Source organism: Fundulus heteroclitus, chromosome 17 (genome assembly GCF_011125445.2).
Source record: "Fundulus heteroclitus isolate FHET01 chromosome 17, MU-UCD_Fhet_4.1, whole genome shotgun sequence".
NCBI classification, from domain to species: domain Eukaryota; kingdom Metazoa; phylum Chordata; class Actinopteri; order Cyprinodontiformes; family Fundulidae; genus Fundulus; species Fundulus heteroclitus.
In genome coordinates this window covers 16,528,372-16,547,293 of record NC_046377.1, presented here as the reverse complement: position 1 = coordinate 16,547,293, position 18,922 = coordinate 16,528,372, and the positions used below count along the sequence as shown (strand labels likewise).

At 38.4% G+C, this 18,922-nt stretch overlaps 1 protein-coding gene across 1 annotated transcript in view; it reads right to left on the bottom strand.

The window, feature by feature from the left end:
- Window positions 1-15,671, bottom strand: part of gnptab (N-acetylglucosamine-1-phosphate transferase subunits alpha and beta) — a 39,450-nt gene extending 23,779 nt beyond the window's left edge. The window contains exons 1-7 of the mRNA XM_036149052.1: window positions 15,382-15,671; window positions 13,892-13,977; window positions 12,877-12,996; window positions 12,507-12,557; window positions 10,714-10,916; window positions 10,495-10,559; window positions 8,849-8,983 (exon numbers count right to left, since the gene is read on the bottom strand). Coding sequence (XP_036004945.1) covers window positions 8,849-8,983; window positions 10,495-10,559; window positions 10,714-10,916; window positions 12,507-12,557; window positions 12,877-12,996; window positions 13,892-13,977; window positions 15,382-15,543 — 822 coding nt within the window. The 5' untranslated portion in view covers window positions 15,544-15,671. The remainder of the gene's footprint in view (window positions 1-8,848; window positions 8,984-10,494; window positions 10,560-10,713; window positions 10,917-12,506; window positions 12,558-12,876; window positions 12,997-13,891; window positions 13,978-15,381) is intronic.
- Window positions 15,672-18,922: the final 3,251 nt, after the last annotated feature.

Genomic DNA, 18,922 nt, shown 5'->3' with positions numbered 1-18,922 from the left:
TAACTGTCTTTAGATGCTTTTGGAGGTTCAGGTCTGAGTCAATCACTACTCCCAGATTTCGGGCCTGATTAGTGGTTTTTAGCTGAAGCGACTGAAGCTGTGTGCTAACTTTTGATCTTTTCCTCTATTGGTCTCAAGACATTTGAAAGCGTTCAGGATGGCAGGCGAAACTCCTTCAAACTTTGAAAAAAGTCCAGTTGTTTTGTTTTTTTACCTTTTTTGGAATGAGCATGACCTGGATGACTGAGAATCTTCACCAGCATAAGCATGCAAGAAGCTTTAATTTATTTTACTCTAGTCTCTAAATACTTGTTTCCCGTTCATAAACATGGCCGCTGTTTGCCTCCACTTGTCGCCTTCCCTCAGCTCCCGTTAAAGTGGGAAGGATGTGGTTTGGATTTATAAAGGCAATGGACGCAACAGGCCGCGGGTCACGCTGTCGACTTTATTTTAACGCTCTTTATAGTCCCGTTAATGATCTAACAAAAGGCAAACAAAGCTGAGGTGAGTGAAGACAGGCACGCGCCTCTGAACAAGTGTTGAGATGATAGACGCAAATAAATGTTGGCGTTGCCACGGTTGTAAAAGTCAACTCTGTGATCAGATTTCGCACTAATAAAAACTTACTTCCTTAGTCCATATAATAACATGACTTAGAGGATTGATTTCAGCCTTTTTGTAATCATAAGTGATCCGTAAATACTCAAAAAAAGAAGCAAATAAAACACTAGAAGAGGAAAAACAAAATCCATTTGTGTTTGTTTCAGGGGAGACTTTATTTTAGCTCTTCATGCTTTTATTCTGGTAGCATAACTGTACACTGGAAAACATAGTAAAGTTTAGTCATTTACATCTAATAGGGAATAAGACCCCAATGTTAAGAAAAACAATTTTTATTACATATTCAACCCTAATAATTCCTATAAAATAAATAAATAATATTTTATCACTGCTTAAATTTCCCACTTAAATTATCAGACTAAAGTGACCGGAGTAAATAAAAAAATTAAAACGATAACTTTGGATTTTTTAGAAGAAAAAAAAGCCATTTAAACCAGCATAATCACAGCAGGTGGAAGTATTAATTAATCATTAACACACCACACCCCCAACTTTAGTAATTAAAGAACAAATTACCTATAAATGGAGAAAACATGAAGCAGTGGTAAACCTTTCCAGAAGGAGAGCTCATCGACGAACCACGCACAACGTCACTAAACAACCCAGAACAACATCTAAGACCATGCAGTCCTCCCTTCCTCAGTTTGGCTCAAGGTTTTTCATTTTAACTATAATAAACAGAACTAGGAAGAAAATGGTGTCCTTGAGAGAGCTCCAAGGTCTCCAAGAACTTGTCATAATAGATGGAAAGATGATTTCTGCTCTCTAGCAGAAAAGTCCCAAAGGAGAATGGATGTTCAGGACATTTCTTCAAAGAGTGGAAAACCAGTTACTAGGTTTAGGGGGAAATTAATTGTATTCTTAGTTTCAGTTGGGACAGTCTTTTTTTCCATAAATAAATGAAAACTGAAAATGCAAAATCATTTAAAGCCCCATTTTGTATTGTATTAATGTAGGCTATCATTTAGGAGTGCGCCTTTATCGTATAGATTTATCGTTATCGTTTAAACTAGGATGGCACCGTCAACCTAGGTTCTCTCCTAAAAACCAGGGTGACCTCTGCATGTTTTTAGCAGCCTTGTCTCTTCTTAATGTTTCTTTTTACACACAAGGATAAATCTTATTTTAAATACATTTCAAATAACAATAAAACATATTATAAATGCAAAGGGCAGAGCTGCCTGTGTTTAAAACAAACTAACAGAGGAAACGAGTCTAACCAAAAGAAGCTGAAATTTACTGGATGCACATTGAGTTCCTGTGTCTATATCCTCACTGGCTCAATTTTGGAAAATTAGGAAAAACAAGGCTTCTTGGAAGAAAAAGTACAGATGAAGGCCCGAAGAAACGCTCTGCTTGGATCAAGATATTTGCTATTAATTTTAAAAAATCTGAATTAATTTCAACTCTATGATCCAATTTGTACTATATATGATAGAAACAGCAATTATTAAACTGAAGAGGAAACAAAAATGGATCAAACACTGTGGACAGACTACCTTATATGTGGCGGCTGATCTGAAGAGTCACAAGTTACTGATCAGGGCAGGAAATGCAAGCTTTCCATCAGGGGAAACAAATGCATTTAAATCTGACAAATGCTGACGATCCAAGATAAACTAAGCCACAAAGGCATGCAAGCAGTGATTTAAAGCAAATCCCATTTGATGAGATTATCTACAGATAAAAAAAAAACCCACATGATTAAACAGTTTTATTTTTGTTTTTGTCCGATTAAAGATTAGAGGGAGGTTGAGGACAATTTGCAGCTCTGCTATGATTAACGAAATACAAACCAGATAATTAATATTTTATTTGCTTTAATTTATACCCTGAAAACTAACATTTCGCCGACTTTAACGAATCCATGAAGGATTGCAGGATTTTTAACAACCTTAAAAATCAATCCAAGATACGTAGCAGTCTGAATAATTTTGAATTACATCAGTGGCTACAGGAATATTGGATTAAGCAAAAGAAAAGAAAAAAAAAAAAAAAAAAGAAGATCATGTAACAATGTGGCAAATAAAAAAAAAAAAAAAAAAATTAACTCTACAGCAAGGCTGTAAATGCACAGACTTCTTCCAAAAGTGTAATTATATTTTTATTTGGTACGGTTTTATGCTTTAAACAATTATATCGATAGATCGATAGCTAGATAGATAGATAGATAAGATCGATTAGTAGATAGCTAGATTAGATAGATAGATAGATAGACTAGATAATGATAGATAGATAGATAGATAGATAGATAGATAGATAGATGATAGATAGATAGATAGATAGATAGAAGATAGATAGATAGATAGATAGATAGATAGATAGATAGATAGATAGATAGATAGATAGATAGATAGATAGATAGATAGATAGATAGATAGATAGATAGATAGATAGTAAGATTAGGATCGATAGCTAGATAGAAGGTAGATAGATAGATAAGATAGATAGATCGATAGATAGATAGATAGTAGATAGATCGATAGATTTAGACTAGATAGATAGATAGATAAAGTAGATAGCTAGATAGATAGATAGATAGATAGATAGATAGATAGATAGATAGATAGATAGATAGATAGATAGATAGATAGATAGATAGATAGATAGATAGATAGATAGATAGATAGATAGATAGATAGATAGATAGATAGATAGATAGATAGATAGATAGATAGATAGATAGATAGATAGATAGATAGATAGATAGATAGATAGATAGATAGATAGATAGATAGATAGATAGATAGATAGATAGATAGATAGATAGATAGATAGATAGATAGATAGATAGATAGATAGATAGATAGATAGAAGATAGATAGATAGATAGATAGATAGATAGATAGATAGATAGATAGATAGATAGATAGATAGATAGATAGATAGATAGATAGATAGATAGATAGATAGATAGATAGATAGATAGATAGATAGATAGATAGATAGATAGATAGATAGATAGATAGATAGATAGATAGATAGATAGATAGATAGATAGATAGATAGATAGATAGATAGATAGATAGATAGATAGATAGATAGAGAGATAGATAGATAGATAGATAGATAGATAGATAGATAGATAGATAGATAGATAGATAGATAGATAGATAGATAGAGATAGATAGATAGATAGATAGATAGATAGATAGATAGATAGATAGATAGATAGATAGATAGATAGATAGATAGATAGATAGATAGATAGATAGATAGATAGATAGATAGATAGATAGATAGATAGATAGATAGATAGATAGATAGATAGATAGATAGATAGATAGATAGATAGATAGATAGATAGATAGATAGATAGATAGATAGATAGATAGATAGATAGATAGATAGATAGATAGATAGATAGATCTATTTATCTATATATAGATATATCTATTTATCTATATATAGATAGATCTATTTATCTATATATAGATATATCTATTTATCTATATATAGATATATCTATTTATCTATATATAGATAGATAGATCGATAGATACACACTCACACACACACAGAGGTAAATATCGGTTATCGGAAAACCTATGTCGGCCCAGATTTTTATATCTGTGCAACGCTAAATATTTAATAGATGTGTTTAGAAGTTATTCTAATTTATTGAATGTAAATTTGTTTTCTGAAGGTACATCACGTAGACAGACAAGTCCTCCTCATATCTATTAAAATACACAGCGATGTAAACACGTCAGCTCAGCCGGCTCGTACACAAACACGGGTCAGGACTCGACAGGCGGCAGCTCGGGCCGATGATGGGGCCTGTAGTCCAGCTTTCATCACCGCATCACTCAGTCTAATACCCGCTATAAATACAGAGCAGCTCTCACCGCTGAACCGCTCCCTCCGCACTATGCACATCATCCCCGTTTCAAAGAAGCGGCCCGGCGGCACCAGGAAGCACCCTGAAACCCAAACTGTGCATTGTGTGGAGGCCTGTGCAGCGGGAGGGAGCCCATGCCAGCTGGAAATGGCAGACCAGCACAGAGCCCTCCGCCGTCTTTCCTGGACTCCGCCTCACTCGTTTCCAGCGCGCCGTAAATCATCAAAAGTGGACTCGAGGTAGAAAAGGCGAGGGACGAGGGGGGCGACTCTCACGAGGTCAGGCAGGTTCAGAAAAATACTGGTGACCTTTCAGCACGCAGACTGGCATCATGCCACAGCAAACAGTTGTTCTAATGACAGCCACCCTCACACAAACCAACACCAGATACAGTTACAGCCTGAATATCGCCGGATATTATCACACCAACCTGAAGCCCGGAGGCCGGTTCATGGAACGATGGGACAACTGGTTTGGGGAAGATGATATGTGGGTTAAATGCTGGTAACTCACAGGTCATCACACGCAGCCAAACAGCTGCTTTGGTCACAGACTCTTGAAATTAGGCTCAAATTTTACAATTCAAACAGAAATGGTACTTATTGTGCCAATTAGTCAACTGATGCCAGTTTAGTGATATTTTAGTACTTTATTTCAGTAATTTCAGAAAAACAATATATTAAAAAACTAAACCTATTCCCTTGATTCAGTTTTTCTCACAACATCAGAAATAGCTCAACACTCATGTCCATCCAATTCCTTAAAGTTGGATTAATAAGCATCACCAATTTTTGGATGTGACCGGGTTTTTTTGTGCCGTAACCAATGACATCCGGTGTCTGGCAAAGGTAACCCCATATCCAACTTTTCCTCTACTTTCTCTCACTTTACAACCACAGACTCAACAGTCTTTTATCAGGATTTTATGTGATAGGCCAACATAAAGTAGAGAATGATTGAGAAGCTGCAATTACAGCCACAGCTTTCTGAGGTATGCCTTTCACAAACTTGGCAATCTAAAGATTTTTGCACACTGCAAAAACAGACTGAACTAAACTAAAAATAAGTTAAAATTTTCTTGAAATATGTGTATTTGTACTTTATTTGAGCAGGTAAATAAGGTAATCTGTCAATGGAATAAGATATTTGCACTTAAAATAGGAACAACTCATCTCCATCATCTTATTTAAAGTGCAGTATGTCTAATTATCTTATTTTAGGGGTAAAATGACTCATTCCATTGGCAGATAATCTTAGTTACTTGCTCAAATCAAGGACAAATACACTAATATCAAGAAATTTTTACTTATTTTTGGTTCTGTTTTTGCAGTAGATAAAACACAAGCTCAACCAGAATGAGTGGAGAGTCCCAGCAAACACAGCAAATTCCAAGGTTTTTCATAGATTAATAATTGGATTTTGCTCTGGACTTTGACTAGACCATTTCCACACCTGAATGCGGACCCATCTGAACCATTCTCGTGTAGCCCGGGCTTTATGCTTAAGGTTGCTCGCCTGCTGGACGGTGAACCTCCACAACAGACTCAGTTCTACCGCTGCGGAAAAGCGATCCCACAGCATTATGCTGCCACCACTGTGGGGTTGGAGCGCTCCGAGGGTTATGCACTGTTAAGAAAATTTAAATATAGAACTGTTCATTTGAAACATGAAATATACAGTACTAATATGAACATATTAATTCATTTAATGTATAAAACAGTTAACATGAGTATAGATTTTAGGATACATATAGAAAATTAAAACCGTAGGGCAAAATTTGTACTAGAAGCTGGATAATTTGTCTCTAGTTTGTGTCGGTCATGATGTGATTCGTTATGTAGACAGATTTAGGGATTTATTAATTTTCCACAACCAAATAAACTCTAGGTATATTTCTATATAATTAAAAGCTTGTTGTGAGATTAAGTAAGAGGAAAAACAGAATGAATAATTCATTTTAATGCAAAACAGACATTCACAAGATTTTTTTTCTTTTCTTATTGGACTAATATAGATGAACTTGCACATATTTTGGCCTTTTGTGAGCCAAACAGAAACGTCTTAAACAAATTAAAACATAAGACATATTAAATTGTACATGTTAAATATTAAAGCTGTTTTTTTTTTTTTGAGGATGCGTATTTTTTTATCTGCAGGGTCGCCCAAACGCAAAATCTTGGTTATAAAAAAAAAATTATTTGACAGCTTTTGTAAAACGGTCACAGAGGATTGAAGTAATCTTTATTCAAACTAAACAGAATGCATGTTGTTAGAATTAGTCACCATTTAATTAAGGGATCATTTTCTCCCAAATTCAGAAGTAGGAGGGCAACACTAGCTTTCCATGGATTCAATGAGCCTGTTGTATATTTATCTGCTTTCTCATCGTATACAACGGTAGTAAATATGTCATCTAACATGCAGCGGCAGGATCACTCAGCTTCACACTTCTTCTGTTTTCTTTCATTGTTCTGGATCCCTCTACACTCGTTAGTGACACTCCTCTCGCCCAAAATACTCAAACTGCGAGACGGCGAGCCAAACATAGAGCTTTCATCCTCACATCAAAGTGATTGTTAAAAATAGAAGGAATATTTTTAGCTTGTTTTAAGCCTCGTCAGGCAAGTCCTGACCCTACTTAAGAGGCATAAACAGTCAAAAGCTTATGGTATACATACAACATGTTATGGTTAGAAACTGGCTTTAGTGGAATTTAAATACATAAAAACTAACTCAAGTATTTTTACAGGGCTTTAAGAGTAACATGAGTGTTTAAATGTACCAATTTCAAGGAAATTCAAAGTAATAACTTTCATTTTCAGGATCACATATAACTACAGTGGATTAGAAGCCAGAGAGCATCAACAGCACATTGATAAGGAGTGCAACTCTGCCCCCTGCTGGGCTAAATGTAAAAACTTTCCCACCTAACTTCTCAGAGGAATCGACAAATTTTTATAGGTTATTTTATTCTTGTCTATTTTTTTTTACAGCTTATGGGAATAAAATGTCAGGTTTCTGCTAAGTTTATTTTTCCTCTACATACAATAATACAAGTCAAAAATTCCTCAGATCTCAATATTTATGATCCTTTGTTCCAAAAAATAATGGATGGATGGAGATATGAAGAGATGGATGGATGGTTGGATGGATGAACAGAGAGAGAGAGATGGATGGATGGATGGATGGATGGATGGATGGATGAAGAGATGGATGGACGGTTGGATGGACGGAGGAAGAGAGAGATTGACGGATGAATGGAGAAATGGATGGATGGATGATAGAAAGATGGATGGATGAATGGAGAGATGGATGAATGGATGATAGAAAGATGGATGGATGAATGGAGAGATGGATGAATAGATGGATGGAGAGATGGATGGATGGTAGAAAGATGGATGGATGAATGGAGAGATGGATGGATGGATGATAGAAAGATGGATGGATGGATGGACAGATGGATGGATGGTAGAAAGATGGATGGATGGATGGATGGATGGATGGATGGATGGATGAAGAGATGGATGGACGGTTGGATGGACGGAGGAAGAGAGAGATTGACGGATGAATGGAGAAATGGATGGATGGATGATAGAAAGATGGATGTATGAATGGAGAGATGGATGAATGGATGATAGAAAGATGGATGGATGAATGGAGAGATGGATGAATAGATGGATGGAGAGATGGATGGATGGTAGAAAGATGGATGGATGAATGGAGAGATGGATGGATGGATGATAGAAAGATGGATGGATGGATGGACAGATGGATGGATGGTAGAAAGATGGATGGATGGATGGATGAATGAATGGACGGATGGATGGTGATAAAGAGATGGATGGATGGATGAATGAATGAATGGACAGATGGATGGAGATAAAGAGATGGATGGATGGATGGATGGATGGATGGATGCATGGATGGATGGAGAAAGAGATTGATGGATGGATGGACAGATGGGTCGATGGAGATGAAGAGAGGGATAAATGGGTGGATGGAGAGATGGATGGATGGATGGATGAATGAATGAATGAATGAACGGATGGATGGTGATAAAGAGATGGATGGACGGAAGGATGGAGAGATGGAGAGATGAATAGACGGCTGGACGGGCGACTGGACAGAGGGACGGACTGATTGATGGACAGATGGATGGAAACCATCAATAAACATTTATACTGTTTTTTTAAAACAAACTTCTGGGGGTGATTATCTTGAGGAAACAGATGCACAGCGCGGTGATAAAGGAGCAGGAAATGTAGACGAGAAATATTAAAACAGCTCCAGACACCATTTCTCTTTTCCAGACCAGGCAGACGGCATCCACACAGCGTGGGAACCCTGCAGACCACCACAACCAGCGCCAGCGCCAGCCCGTCCTACCTGCTTGATCTTGCTGGTTATGGCTGAAGGCAGTTTGACGCGCAGCTGCTCCGTTTCTTTGATGGATGCCGGGAAGCCGCTCAGGTAGGCCAGAGACTGCATGTGGAGCAGACCCGGAGCCTCTTTATCTGTCGTCTGAAAGAAAGACAAACCGGTGGGACTGATGTTTCCTAGTGGAGCTATATAGAGCCGTATATACACTGCAAAAAGGGAACTAAAAGTAAGACAAAGTTTCTTAAAGTGTGTATATTTTTACTTGATTTGAGCAGCTATTTGCCAATGGAATGAGAATTTCTACCCCTAAAATAAGATAATTAGACATCCTGCACTTGAAATAAGATGATGGAGATGACTTGTTCTTATTTTAAGTGCGAAAATCTTATTCAATTGGCAAATAGTCTGATTTCGCTGCTCAAATCAAGTAAAAATATACAAACTTTAAGAACATTTTTCTTACTTTTAGTTCCCTTTTGCAGTGTATGTATATATGTATATATGTATACGGTATATACAAAGGAAAACAGAGTATACTCTGGTATACAGTAGGGCTGAACAATTAATCACATTTGCGACATAATTGCGATTTAAAAAAAATGCAATTTCCAAATCGCAGAGGTCTGTAATTTTTGGCTACGTAACAATTAGTGAATCAGACGCGTCCTTTAGGTGTCGGTATAATGTTTAAAGTGGGTTTGCCTCCACATGGGAGGGAAGGGAGTTGCAGCAGTGAGATAATCTAATTTATTGTTTGTTTTAGAGAGTTTACATAATCAAACTTTTTACCAGAAACTTTCAGGAATCTCACCACAACATTAAATAGCTGTCAAACTGTTTAATACATAGACTTGTTCGTTAGTTGCACTTTATGTTCAACAAGGATTGATGTCCAACTTGCAAAGTTATTCTCCTGTTTAATAAAAACAGTTATTTTTCTTTTGTAAATAGTCCTTGATTATAAACATCTTTATCTACGGGCCATTTTTGTTGCTGGTAGTTAAAAAGCAGAGAAAAGTCAAAATGAAATTGCAATTATGGTTGAAATATATCGCAATTTAGATTTTTGGCAGAATCATACAGCCTTAGTCTACAGATGAGCTCATGGTCTACTCTGCAAGGTAACTGTTTAAATCATCGCACTTTAAACCCCAGACTTGACAGCTACTCCTAAATATTGAGCTAATACCATGTTATTTGTAACAAAAAAAAAAAATGCATATTTGCTCCATGACATGGTAATATCATGCACTAGGACATTTAACACGTTGTCTGAGGCCTGCAGATGTTGAAATTGGTCTGTTTTTTTTTTTTTTTTTTTGCAATTTCTCTGTGCATTAAGTACATAGTTTGCAGGAATATCCACTGTAGAAATGATTGGCAGCTTTATTCAAATAGTCTCCACTTTGAATGTGTCCAACATTAGAACGATGGGCTGCAAAGGAGGAAGAATGACTCTCCAATATCCCTGCTGGTGTTTTTCCATCTTGGCATTGTGAAAAATGACATCTAAGCTGTAGAGTTTTTATGGTGGTGGTCAAGGTGCTTTTCTAGCAGCACTTTGATGCTACGGTTTACTTAGTTTATTGCAAAACTGTATCGGGAGAATAAAATAACAGATTGAAGGCATTAAAACGGGTAAAAACACTCACCAGATAGCATCTGGAAACAGCAAATTTCTGCACCTCCCTGGAAAGATCTTTATAGGCTTTATCAGCTGAAAAAGACACAAATGAGAGGTTTTTACACTTCTAATTTATCGTCATATGAGAGAAAAGGGTCAAAGGTGTTGCACCATAAATTAATTTAAAACAATCCTGCATTTTCTGCTAAATCTAAGCCTCTTTGCTCCCAGAAGCAGCCGTTTTTACCGTCAGCCTGCGAATGAAAGACGACGACGGAGACGCTGACGGGCACGTGGAACGGTTTGCTCATGACCAGCAGCTCCTTGGCGGCAGAGAGGGAGGCCGACACCGCCGGCAGCTCTTTGAGAGAGAGGTTGGCCGGCAGCGCGGGATCCAGCGCCAGCATGGGCGCCACGATGCAGTGGGACAGCAGGCATTCGGGCTTATCGCTGTGAAAAGACGAGAAAGGCACAAATGGTCTGTACAGACAGGGAGAGGCGAGACCTTTGTCGTGTTGTGCTTGTGCCGTTTTCTGTAGTGACAATCCCACATTCAGCCGACGTGAAAGGTTGCACCAGGCGGTTTAACTTTGACAACGCAGACGAGGCGGAAGACGCAGAACTCCGTCAGAACGTGAGCGAAGAAACAGGAACCGCCCTGAGCCGAATTTCAACCTTTGCTACAAATCATAACGCAGATTTTTCTCTCTGTCATCGAGGTTTAGAAGATGTGGTCATCTTTTTCGATTAGCTCATTTTTTTTTATATGTAATCAATATAAAAACTCAAGTTTTACTGAGGAAATAAACACCCACGCCTTATCTTTCTGGGATCTTATCAGCTCAGACCTTTGAATTGCATTCGTTTGCGGTCTAACCGACCCCGGCTTCCTGTTGTAGGGGCATTGTTGCTTTGCTCTCAACAGGCAACTGCTTGCAAGTCTGACAACCCGCAGCCCCAGATATCTTCAAAAATAATCTGAATAAAACGGTGTGTGCTTACCTAGATAAAAGCGACGCACTGCAACAATTGCTTACTATACATCTTTTATCTGCGACTTTCACCTAAGCCATAAAGTCTGGGACAATGATAGAATAAAGCCCAACAGACACAAAGAAAAACAACAACTCTGCTTTGCAAAACAATTCATACACAGTAAAATTTTTCAACTATAGACATTGTTGTGCGACAGACCAACACAAAATATTGCATAATTGTGAATCGCATTAAAAATAATGTAGTGGTTTTAGAAATGAAAAGATGAAAAGTGTTGAACACACATTAATCTACAATTTCTAGATTTATGTGGTCCCTTTGCAGCCTTTCCACCTGCATCTAGCTCTGATCCATCTTCACGTTAATTCTCACCAGCCTCCCAGCACCTGTTGAGGGAAAGCATTCCCGCAGTATGATGCTGCCATCACCATGTAGATGGTGTGTTCAGACAGATGTGCATTAATAACGCAGCCTGACTCCAACTGGGAGATTTGTGGAGGTTAATTTTGCACTGGGTATCATTTAAGGGAATCAAAATAAAGGGATGCATGTAAACAGAAAAATTATGCATCCCTTCATTTCAGCATATATATATATATATATATATATATATATATATATATATATATAGATAGATAGATAGATAGATAGATAGATAGATAGATAGATAGATAGATAGATAGATAGATAGATAGATAGATAGATAGATAGATAGATAGATAGATAGATAGATAGATAGATAGATAGATAGATAGATAGTTAGAAAATAAGGGGGGAAAATACACGTTATTAGATAGATGTAGGCCAACTAAGTACTCTACAGATCAAAGAACTACTAAAACCAGCTCTGCAGATTTCCAGTGAATCAATGCCTGTTTCTAGATAATTTCCTTGTGTTAACAGCCTAAACTGACCCCAGCAGCAAACAAACGGTCTTCTGCGTGATATCTTGATCAATTACAGTGGTTGAAATATAGCAAAATGTGGAAATAAATGCAAGGTAGAAATATTTGTCAGGGCTCTGTGTGTCATATAAACACTCACCTATCTTTTGGCACCTCTGTGGTGTCACTTGTGTTTTTGCCCAACTGTTCCCTGTGTGCAAAAACACAAACAAACGTAAAACGATCTGCATGTTTATTCACTGCACGCTATCCTGCAAAACAAAAAATGTGTACAACACGTAATCTGTGTTTAAAGACACTTGCTAGAAACAATGCAGGAAATATCTACACCCTAAAAGAATCGATCTCTCCAGGAATAACCTTAAAACGAGTCTTTTTTTTAAAGAATCTAATCATGGTGAAGGTGTTTGTGCTGATCATGATAAGGCATAAAAATAAAAGTTAGTATTTTCAGCATGAGTCTGAGCAAACAAGCTGCTCTGCAACAGATGCTGTGCGGCCAGAGCTACCTCAGAGCTTTCTGTTCCTCCTCCAGCTGCTCTTTGACCGCCCTCAGTTCCTTCAGGAGAGCCACATCTGTACCGTTCACCCACGTGTACACGACGTCAATAGGCATGGGCAGACAGAGCCTGAAAGGTAAAAAAAAAGAAAAGATCATATCAGCGAAGACTGGGATCTAACGGCAAAGGTGGGACCTCGTTTGTCTACCCAGTGCAGATGTTTGGAATCTGGACCCGGGTTTTTCTTTCTGCTCGGCCCCACGTCCTGTTTTTCTAAGCAAAGGCAAACTTGTGTGGAATCTGGGAATATTTTTACCAAAAGAATTAACAGGATCTTTTAAAATATACAATGCAAAGCAAAAATGTAATTTTAGAGCCAAAGAGAAAAAAAAACACTCTTAAGTATGAATCAAATTTGTACACGTCGTCTTTACTGCAGTTTTTACTGGTTATGTATCCTGCCAGTACAAACTGTTCGGCGATTATCTCAACAGACCGACAGAGGTGATAAGAACAGCGGCACCGGGCTCTCTGACCACCGCCAGCACACAAACCGGCCCAAGGACGAAGCAGGGGATCGAACCGGCAACCCACCAGCTGCAGGACGAACTCCCTAACTCCTGCCACTGTCGCCCCATGATGATGAGCTACAAAGATTCCCTTTTTCTCCTCAGTGTCTGAGCCAAATGACTGACAGGTTGTGTTTCAGTAACTTTTCTCCGCTTCCAAAAAACATGCATAGCCTCAGCTTGGAGCGGCTTCTTATTTAGGGAAACCAAAAGCAGACTTATAGACTTTAAATGGTCTGACTTTGCCGCGTTCGCTCCCGAATGTGCTTCTACATACAGATAATATGCAAGTCACTCGCTCAAAACGCCTGGACCGCGTTCAGTGTGAACGCACCATTAGAGAGAAAAGGCGGATTGAGCTGCTGAAGAGGAGGAGAAGAGGGGGAAAGCCAGAGAGTGGAAGGTTGGTAGGGGGTAGAGGAAGATATTAGGAATGGGGCGACATCGAATCTTACCTGCTCTGGAATGATTTTCCACCCACATTGTCTCTGTAGGAGTCAAAAAGCACGTGATACTGATCCCGGCTCCACTCCACCACCACCTGTATGACGAGTAGATGCAATTTTCACATATTTCTCCACCCCAAATGTGACCCACAACCAAGACACTACAGCACTGCATTAAATGTATTTAAGCACAACGGTAACGTTGAAGTGCATTTAAATTAGTAAAAGTACAGAGCCTTTTTTTTTTTTTTTTTTTTTACAGTTTCTCCTGTAATGATCACAAACTTCCAGTTAATTTGTTGGGATTTATCTTACCAGGTTCCAATGGTTTTTACTGAGCTGGGGAAGAAATCCTTCTCTTACTTTGCTCCATGGTCTTGGAATAATTTACAAAACTTGCTCCATTTAAATGATCTAATCCCATTGAATGAATTTAAAAGCCATGTTAAAATGTCATGTAATTGAAAAATGTAACTGCCCTATGTGACCTGTCTTTTCCTATATGTGAGATTTTATCTATGTTGTACTTCTGTTTGTATTTTAACTGGTGTGCCGTCTTGGCCAGGTCTCCCTCGAAAAAGAGATCTTAATCTCAAGGGACTTCCTGGTTAAATAAAAAAAAATTTAAGGTCGGGAAACAACACGAAGAAGTGTGTAACTGTGAAGTTAAAGGAAGCGATAAACGCACTTTACTCTGGTACTGTTACACAAAATCCAGCACAACCGGCTGTCTGCAGAAATCAACCACTCAGTGAAATCAGAATTAGGACCAAGAAATCCACCAGACAGGTCAGGAATGAAGCCGTTAAAACCGACCTGTTCTCCTGTCCCCCACAGCATAACGCTGCCACCACCGTGCTTCATCATAGGAACGGCGTCTCCAGGACTCTGTGCAATGTTAGACTTTCGGCATATATAATAATGTTTTGCATGTAGCTACATTATAATAAAAATTGTGTGGACTTTTGATGAGAGCGCCTCTTTGCACGTGTTACCTAGGCTCTACATCAGGAGAACTGTGGCATGCAAAATGCAAACAGGCCTTGCCGTGTCATGAGATAACCTGCCAGGGGAGTTACATTTTGTATATTAGAATACAAAAGGCTGCAGATTGCAGCGGTTTCCGTCCACTTCGCAATCACACGCCACTCACTGTTACTGTGTCACACTAAATCAGGGGGATTGTGATTTAACAGGACAAAAATGGGAGCTCAAAGGGTATGAATCCTTTGGCAAGGGTTTGTTTGTTCAACGGTGTTTTTTTACAGTGACGAATTTTCCTGTATGCCGTAAAGACTGAGAAAAACTCCTACATACCTAAGGACAACTCGTGTCTGCTGCCTGAAGAGTAAAGTTGCTTAAATTGGCGTTTTTTTTAATGGAATTTGGTTTGAAGAAGGCTTTAAACCGCCAGTTTAAGGCGTCACATTAAACTGGTCTAGTGACATAAAATAAAAACGAAATTACAAGCCTGACAAGCGACACCAGAGCAGGCTCACCTCTCCAAACTGAAAGGCGGAAACGATCATGAGGACGAGCCCCCCGAAGCAGAGGTAGAGACCGTATCGGTGGGACAGACAGGTGTAGGTCTGCCTCTGCAGCAGCTTCAGCACCGAGTTCACGACGACCATGGCTCTCCTGGGTCGAGCATAGCGCTGCATTCATTCAGAAGAGAGGCGAAACGACCACCGACAGGAGCGCTAGACAAAAGAAAGTAAACATCTCGAGCAAGGGGGAAGGACGCGTCAGCTGACTGCACATGACAACCGCCGCGTCTCACTCTTCCTCGGCGGCGTCGCGCTGGAGCGAGGTGCCGCTTCTCCGGTTAGGGCTCCATGTCGCCCCCTGGTGGAGAGGAGCTAACATAGCTTTGCTGGTCGCTCAAATTAGGCAAAGCAAAGGGAAAAAAGTAAAAAACAAAGCAACTGGAGTTTTTTTTTTTCGTACTACGAAAAACAATTCCAGTTGCTTTGTTTACTAGTTTTGGAATGGACCATGACCTGGATGACTGAGAGTCTTCATCAGCATAGGCAAAGCAAAGGCAAAATAAAATAAAATCGCTGGCTCTCATATATATATATATATATATATATATATATATATATATATATATATATATATATATAAATATATATAAAATGTTATACGGACACCACAATGAGAAAGTAGAGGAGGAAAAGATTTTTATATTCTAACAAAAAAAACATTATTGTCTTGTAAAACAAAAACTACCTATGGTGTTGCTGTTTTTATTCTTGCACATTATTATAGATATTTTATAGATAATCAAATCAATTCAATTCAATTCAATTCAATTTTATTTATACAGCGCCAAATCATGAAACATGTCATCTCAAGGCTCTTTACAAAATCAAGTTCAATCATATTATACAGATTGGGTCAGATTATACAGATTGGTCAAAAATGTCCTATATAAGGAAACCAGTTGATTGCATCAAAGTCCCGACAAGCAGCATTCACTCCTGGGGAACCGTAGAGCCACAGGGAGAGTCGGCTGCATTGTACATGGCTTTGCTGCAATCCCTCATACTGAGCAAGCATGAAGCGACAGTGGGAAGAAAAACTCCCCATTAACGGGAAGGAAAACCTCCGGCAGAACCGGGCTCAGTATGAACGGTCATCTGCCTCGACCGACTGGGGTTACAGAATACAGAACAGAGACACAACAAGACAGACAAAAAAGCACAGAAGCACACATTGATCTAGTAATCTGTTCTACATTAGATGGTAGTAGCGGGTGATCTGTCTTCTCTGGATGATGTCACAGTTAACAGAACGCCAGACCAGGTGTAGTTACTATGAAGAAAAAGAGAGAGAGCAAAAAGTTAAAAGCTGAAATGACGACAGTCATTTCAATGTAATACAATGCAGAACTGGAGAACAGTAGAAATCAGTAGAGTGAGAAAATTAGACCCTGATGTCCTCCAGCAGCCTAGGCCTATCACAGCACACATCACTATAGAGATAGTTCAGGGTAACATGAGCCACTCTAACTATAAGCTTTGTCAAAAAGGAAAGTTTTAACATTAGTCTTAAAAATAGATAGGGTGTCTGCCTCACGGACCAAAACTGGGAGTTGGTTCCACAGGAGAGGAGCCTGATAGCTAAAGGATCTGCCTCCCATTCTACTTTTAGAGACTCTAGGAACCACCAGCAGACCTGCAGTCTGAGAGCGAAGTGCTCTGTTAGGAACATACGGGGTAATCAGAGCTCTGATATACGATGGAGCTCGATTATTAAGGGCTTTATACGTTAGAAGGAGAATTTTAAATTCTATTCTTGATTCGTGCCTCTTCTAGCTTGACATTATTCATCAGTAAGCTGACAGAAATGTTAACGCCCCCCACTGCATTAATTAACAGTGTGATCTAGTTGTTTAGTAACTGAATAAACAGTTATTTTTGTAAAGTGATTCACTGTTTAAAGAAATTGTAGTTGGAAAGAAACAGGAAGCATTCATATAAAATCCATAAATATTATAATAAACATCATAAACACCACCTGTTATGTTCACTTTCAGAAGGTTCTACAGAAAATCACCTCTTCTCCTTCTGACCTTCAGAGAGGTCAGGTTACACACCCAGGAACGGTTCAGCCAGTTGGTTTCGATTTGGAGATTTATTTCCACAAAACATAATTATTTTTCAGTTAGTTATTTTGTTTTCTGAGAATTGCTTTATTAAAAGGTATTGGGCTCATTTTGTAACATTTGCCATCCAACTTCCTCAAAAACATTGAACTATTTTTCTCATTCTTGTCTCCTATTGGCTTAGTTAACTGTCTTTTTGTGCCAGGCAGATGTCTGAAGTAAACTCGGACTTTATTGTTTATTAAGCTTTTAAATTTGTCTCAAATGCCACATGGTAGTAAGCCATCTCAGATAAAGGATAATATTGCCCAAACATCTGCGTGACTAAGGGACTGTTCTGTGCTGCAGCCTCTTAGTGCAAAAAAACCCCAAAACAAAACGATAAACTAAGTGATAATTATCTCCTGGATTTGCATAAGAAATTAACACGATTTAAAAAGGGGAATTGTATTATTTACACAGTACAATTTACCCAGGGTGGATTTCCTGTTAATTTTAAAACAGATCATAAAGCACAACTCCAGGAAATAACAGATAAATTTAGCTAAAAATTTACTTTTGACTAAAGAAAGTGAATCAAAAAAAGTTGTCATAGATAATAATATTACTTTTCATTACCTTGGATTTGGAACATTATTCTTGGGTTTTGTGACTTTTATGATCCGTTGTAGCTTAAAATCTAAGCATGACTTAAAGTTTAACTCCAGGGATGAGAAGAAGCTGTCAAAAATGCATCTTTATCAGTAGGTGCTCTTTAAAGTGTCCTCTGAAACCCAAGCAGTGCTGGACACATGGCGCTTTTAAAGTTTACGAAAACCATTATTGTCTGCTTCTGTACAAAGCAAAAAAAAATTAGTTTGTGTTAATTATATTTAGCAACTAATAAGTGCTGGAAACATAGCTGATTTGGTTACAGTGAGAACATATGCTTGTTTCACTCACAATGAGCTTGCAGGACCTGCATGAGTCAGGCCAAAACAGAATGATAAATGCTATATATGTGCTCGTAAAAAAGCAGAAGTTTAAATAACCCTGCCTTCCAAATGTTAAACTCTTAGCAAATGAACCCAGGCGCTTTGGGCTTATCTGTTGAAGTTGTCCTGATAAAACCAGGAGTTTGTTGTTGCAGCCTCCTGCCTGCTGCATGTTTTTTTTTTTTTTTGTCTCTTTTTTTAATGGTCTCACTGCTCACAAAAGAAGAAGCCCAAGTGAAAAAAACAACCTCTTTGCAACGAAACCATGTCTGAAGGAGGCGTCAAGTCGGGCCTTGGCAAACGTAAATGAGTCGCTGCAACAACAGAAGGCCTGAGGCCCGACTGTAGACGTGAAGGCGTGAGAATCCAGCAGATGTTTCAGACTAGTTATTTTTAGAGCCATCATCACAGAAAGCTTACAGCTCCTTTTAACATTTCTCCATCCACAATACCAAA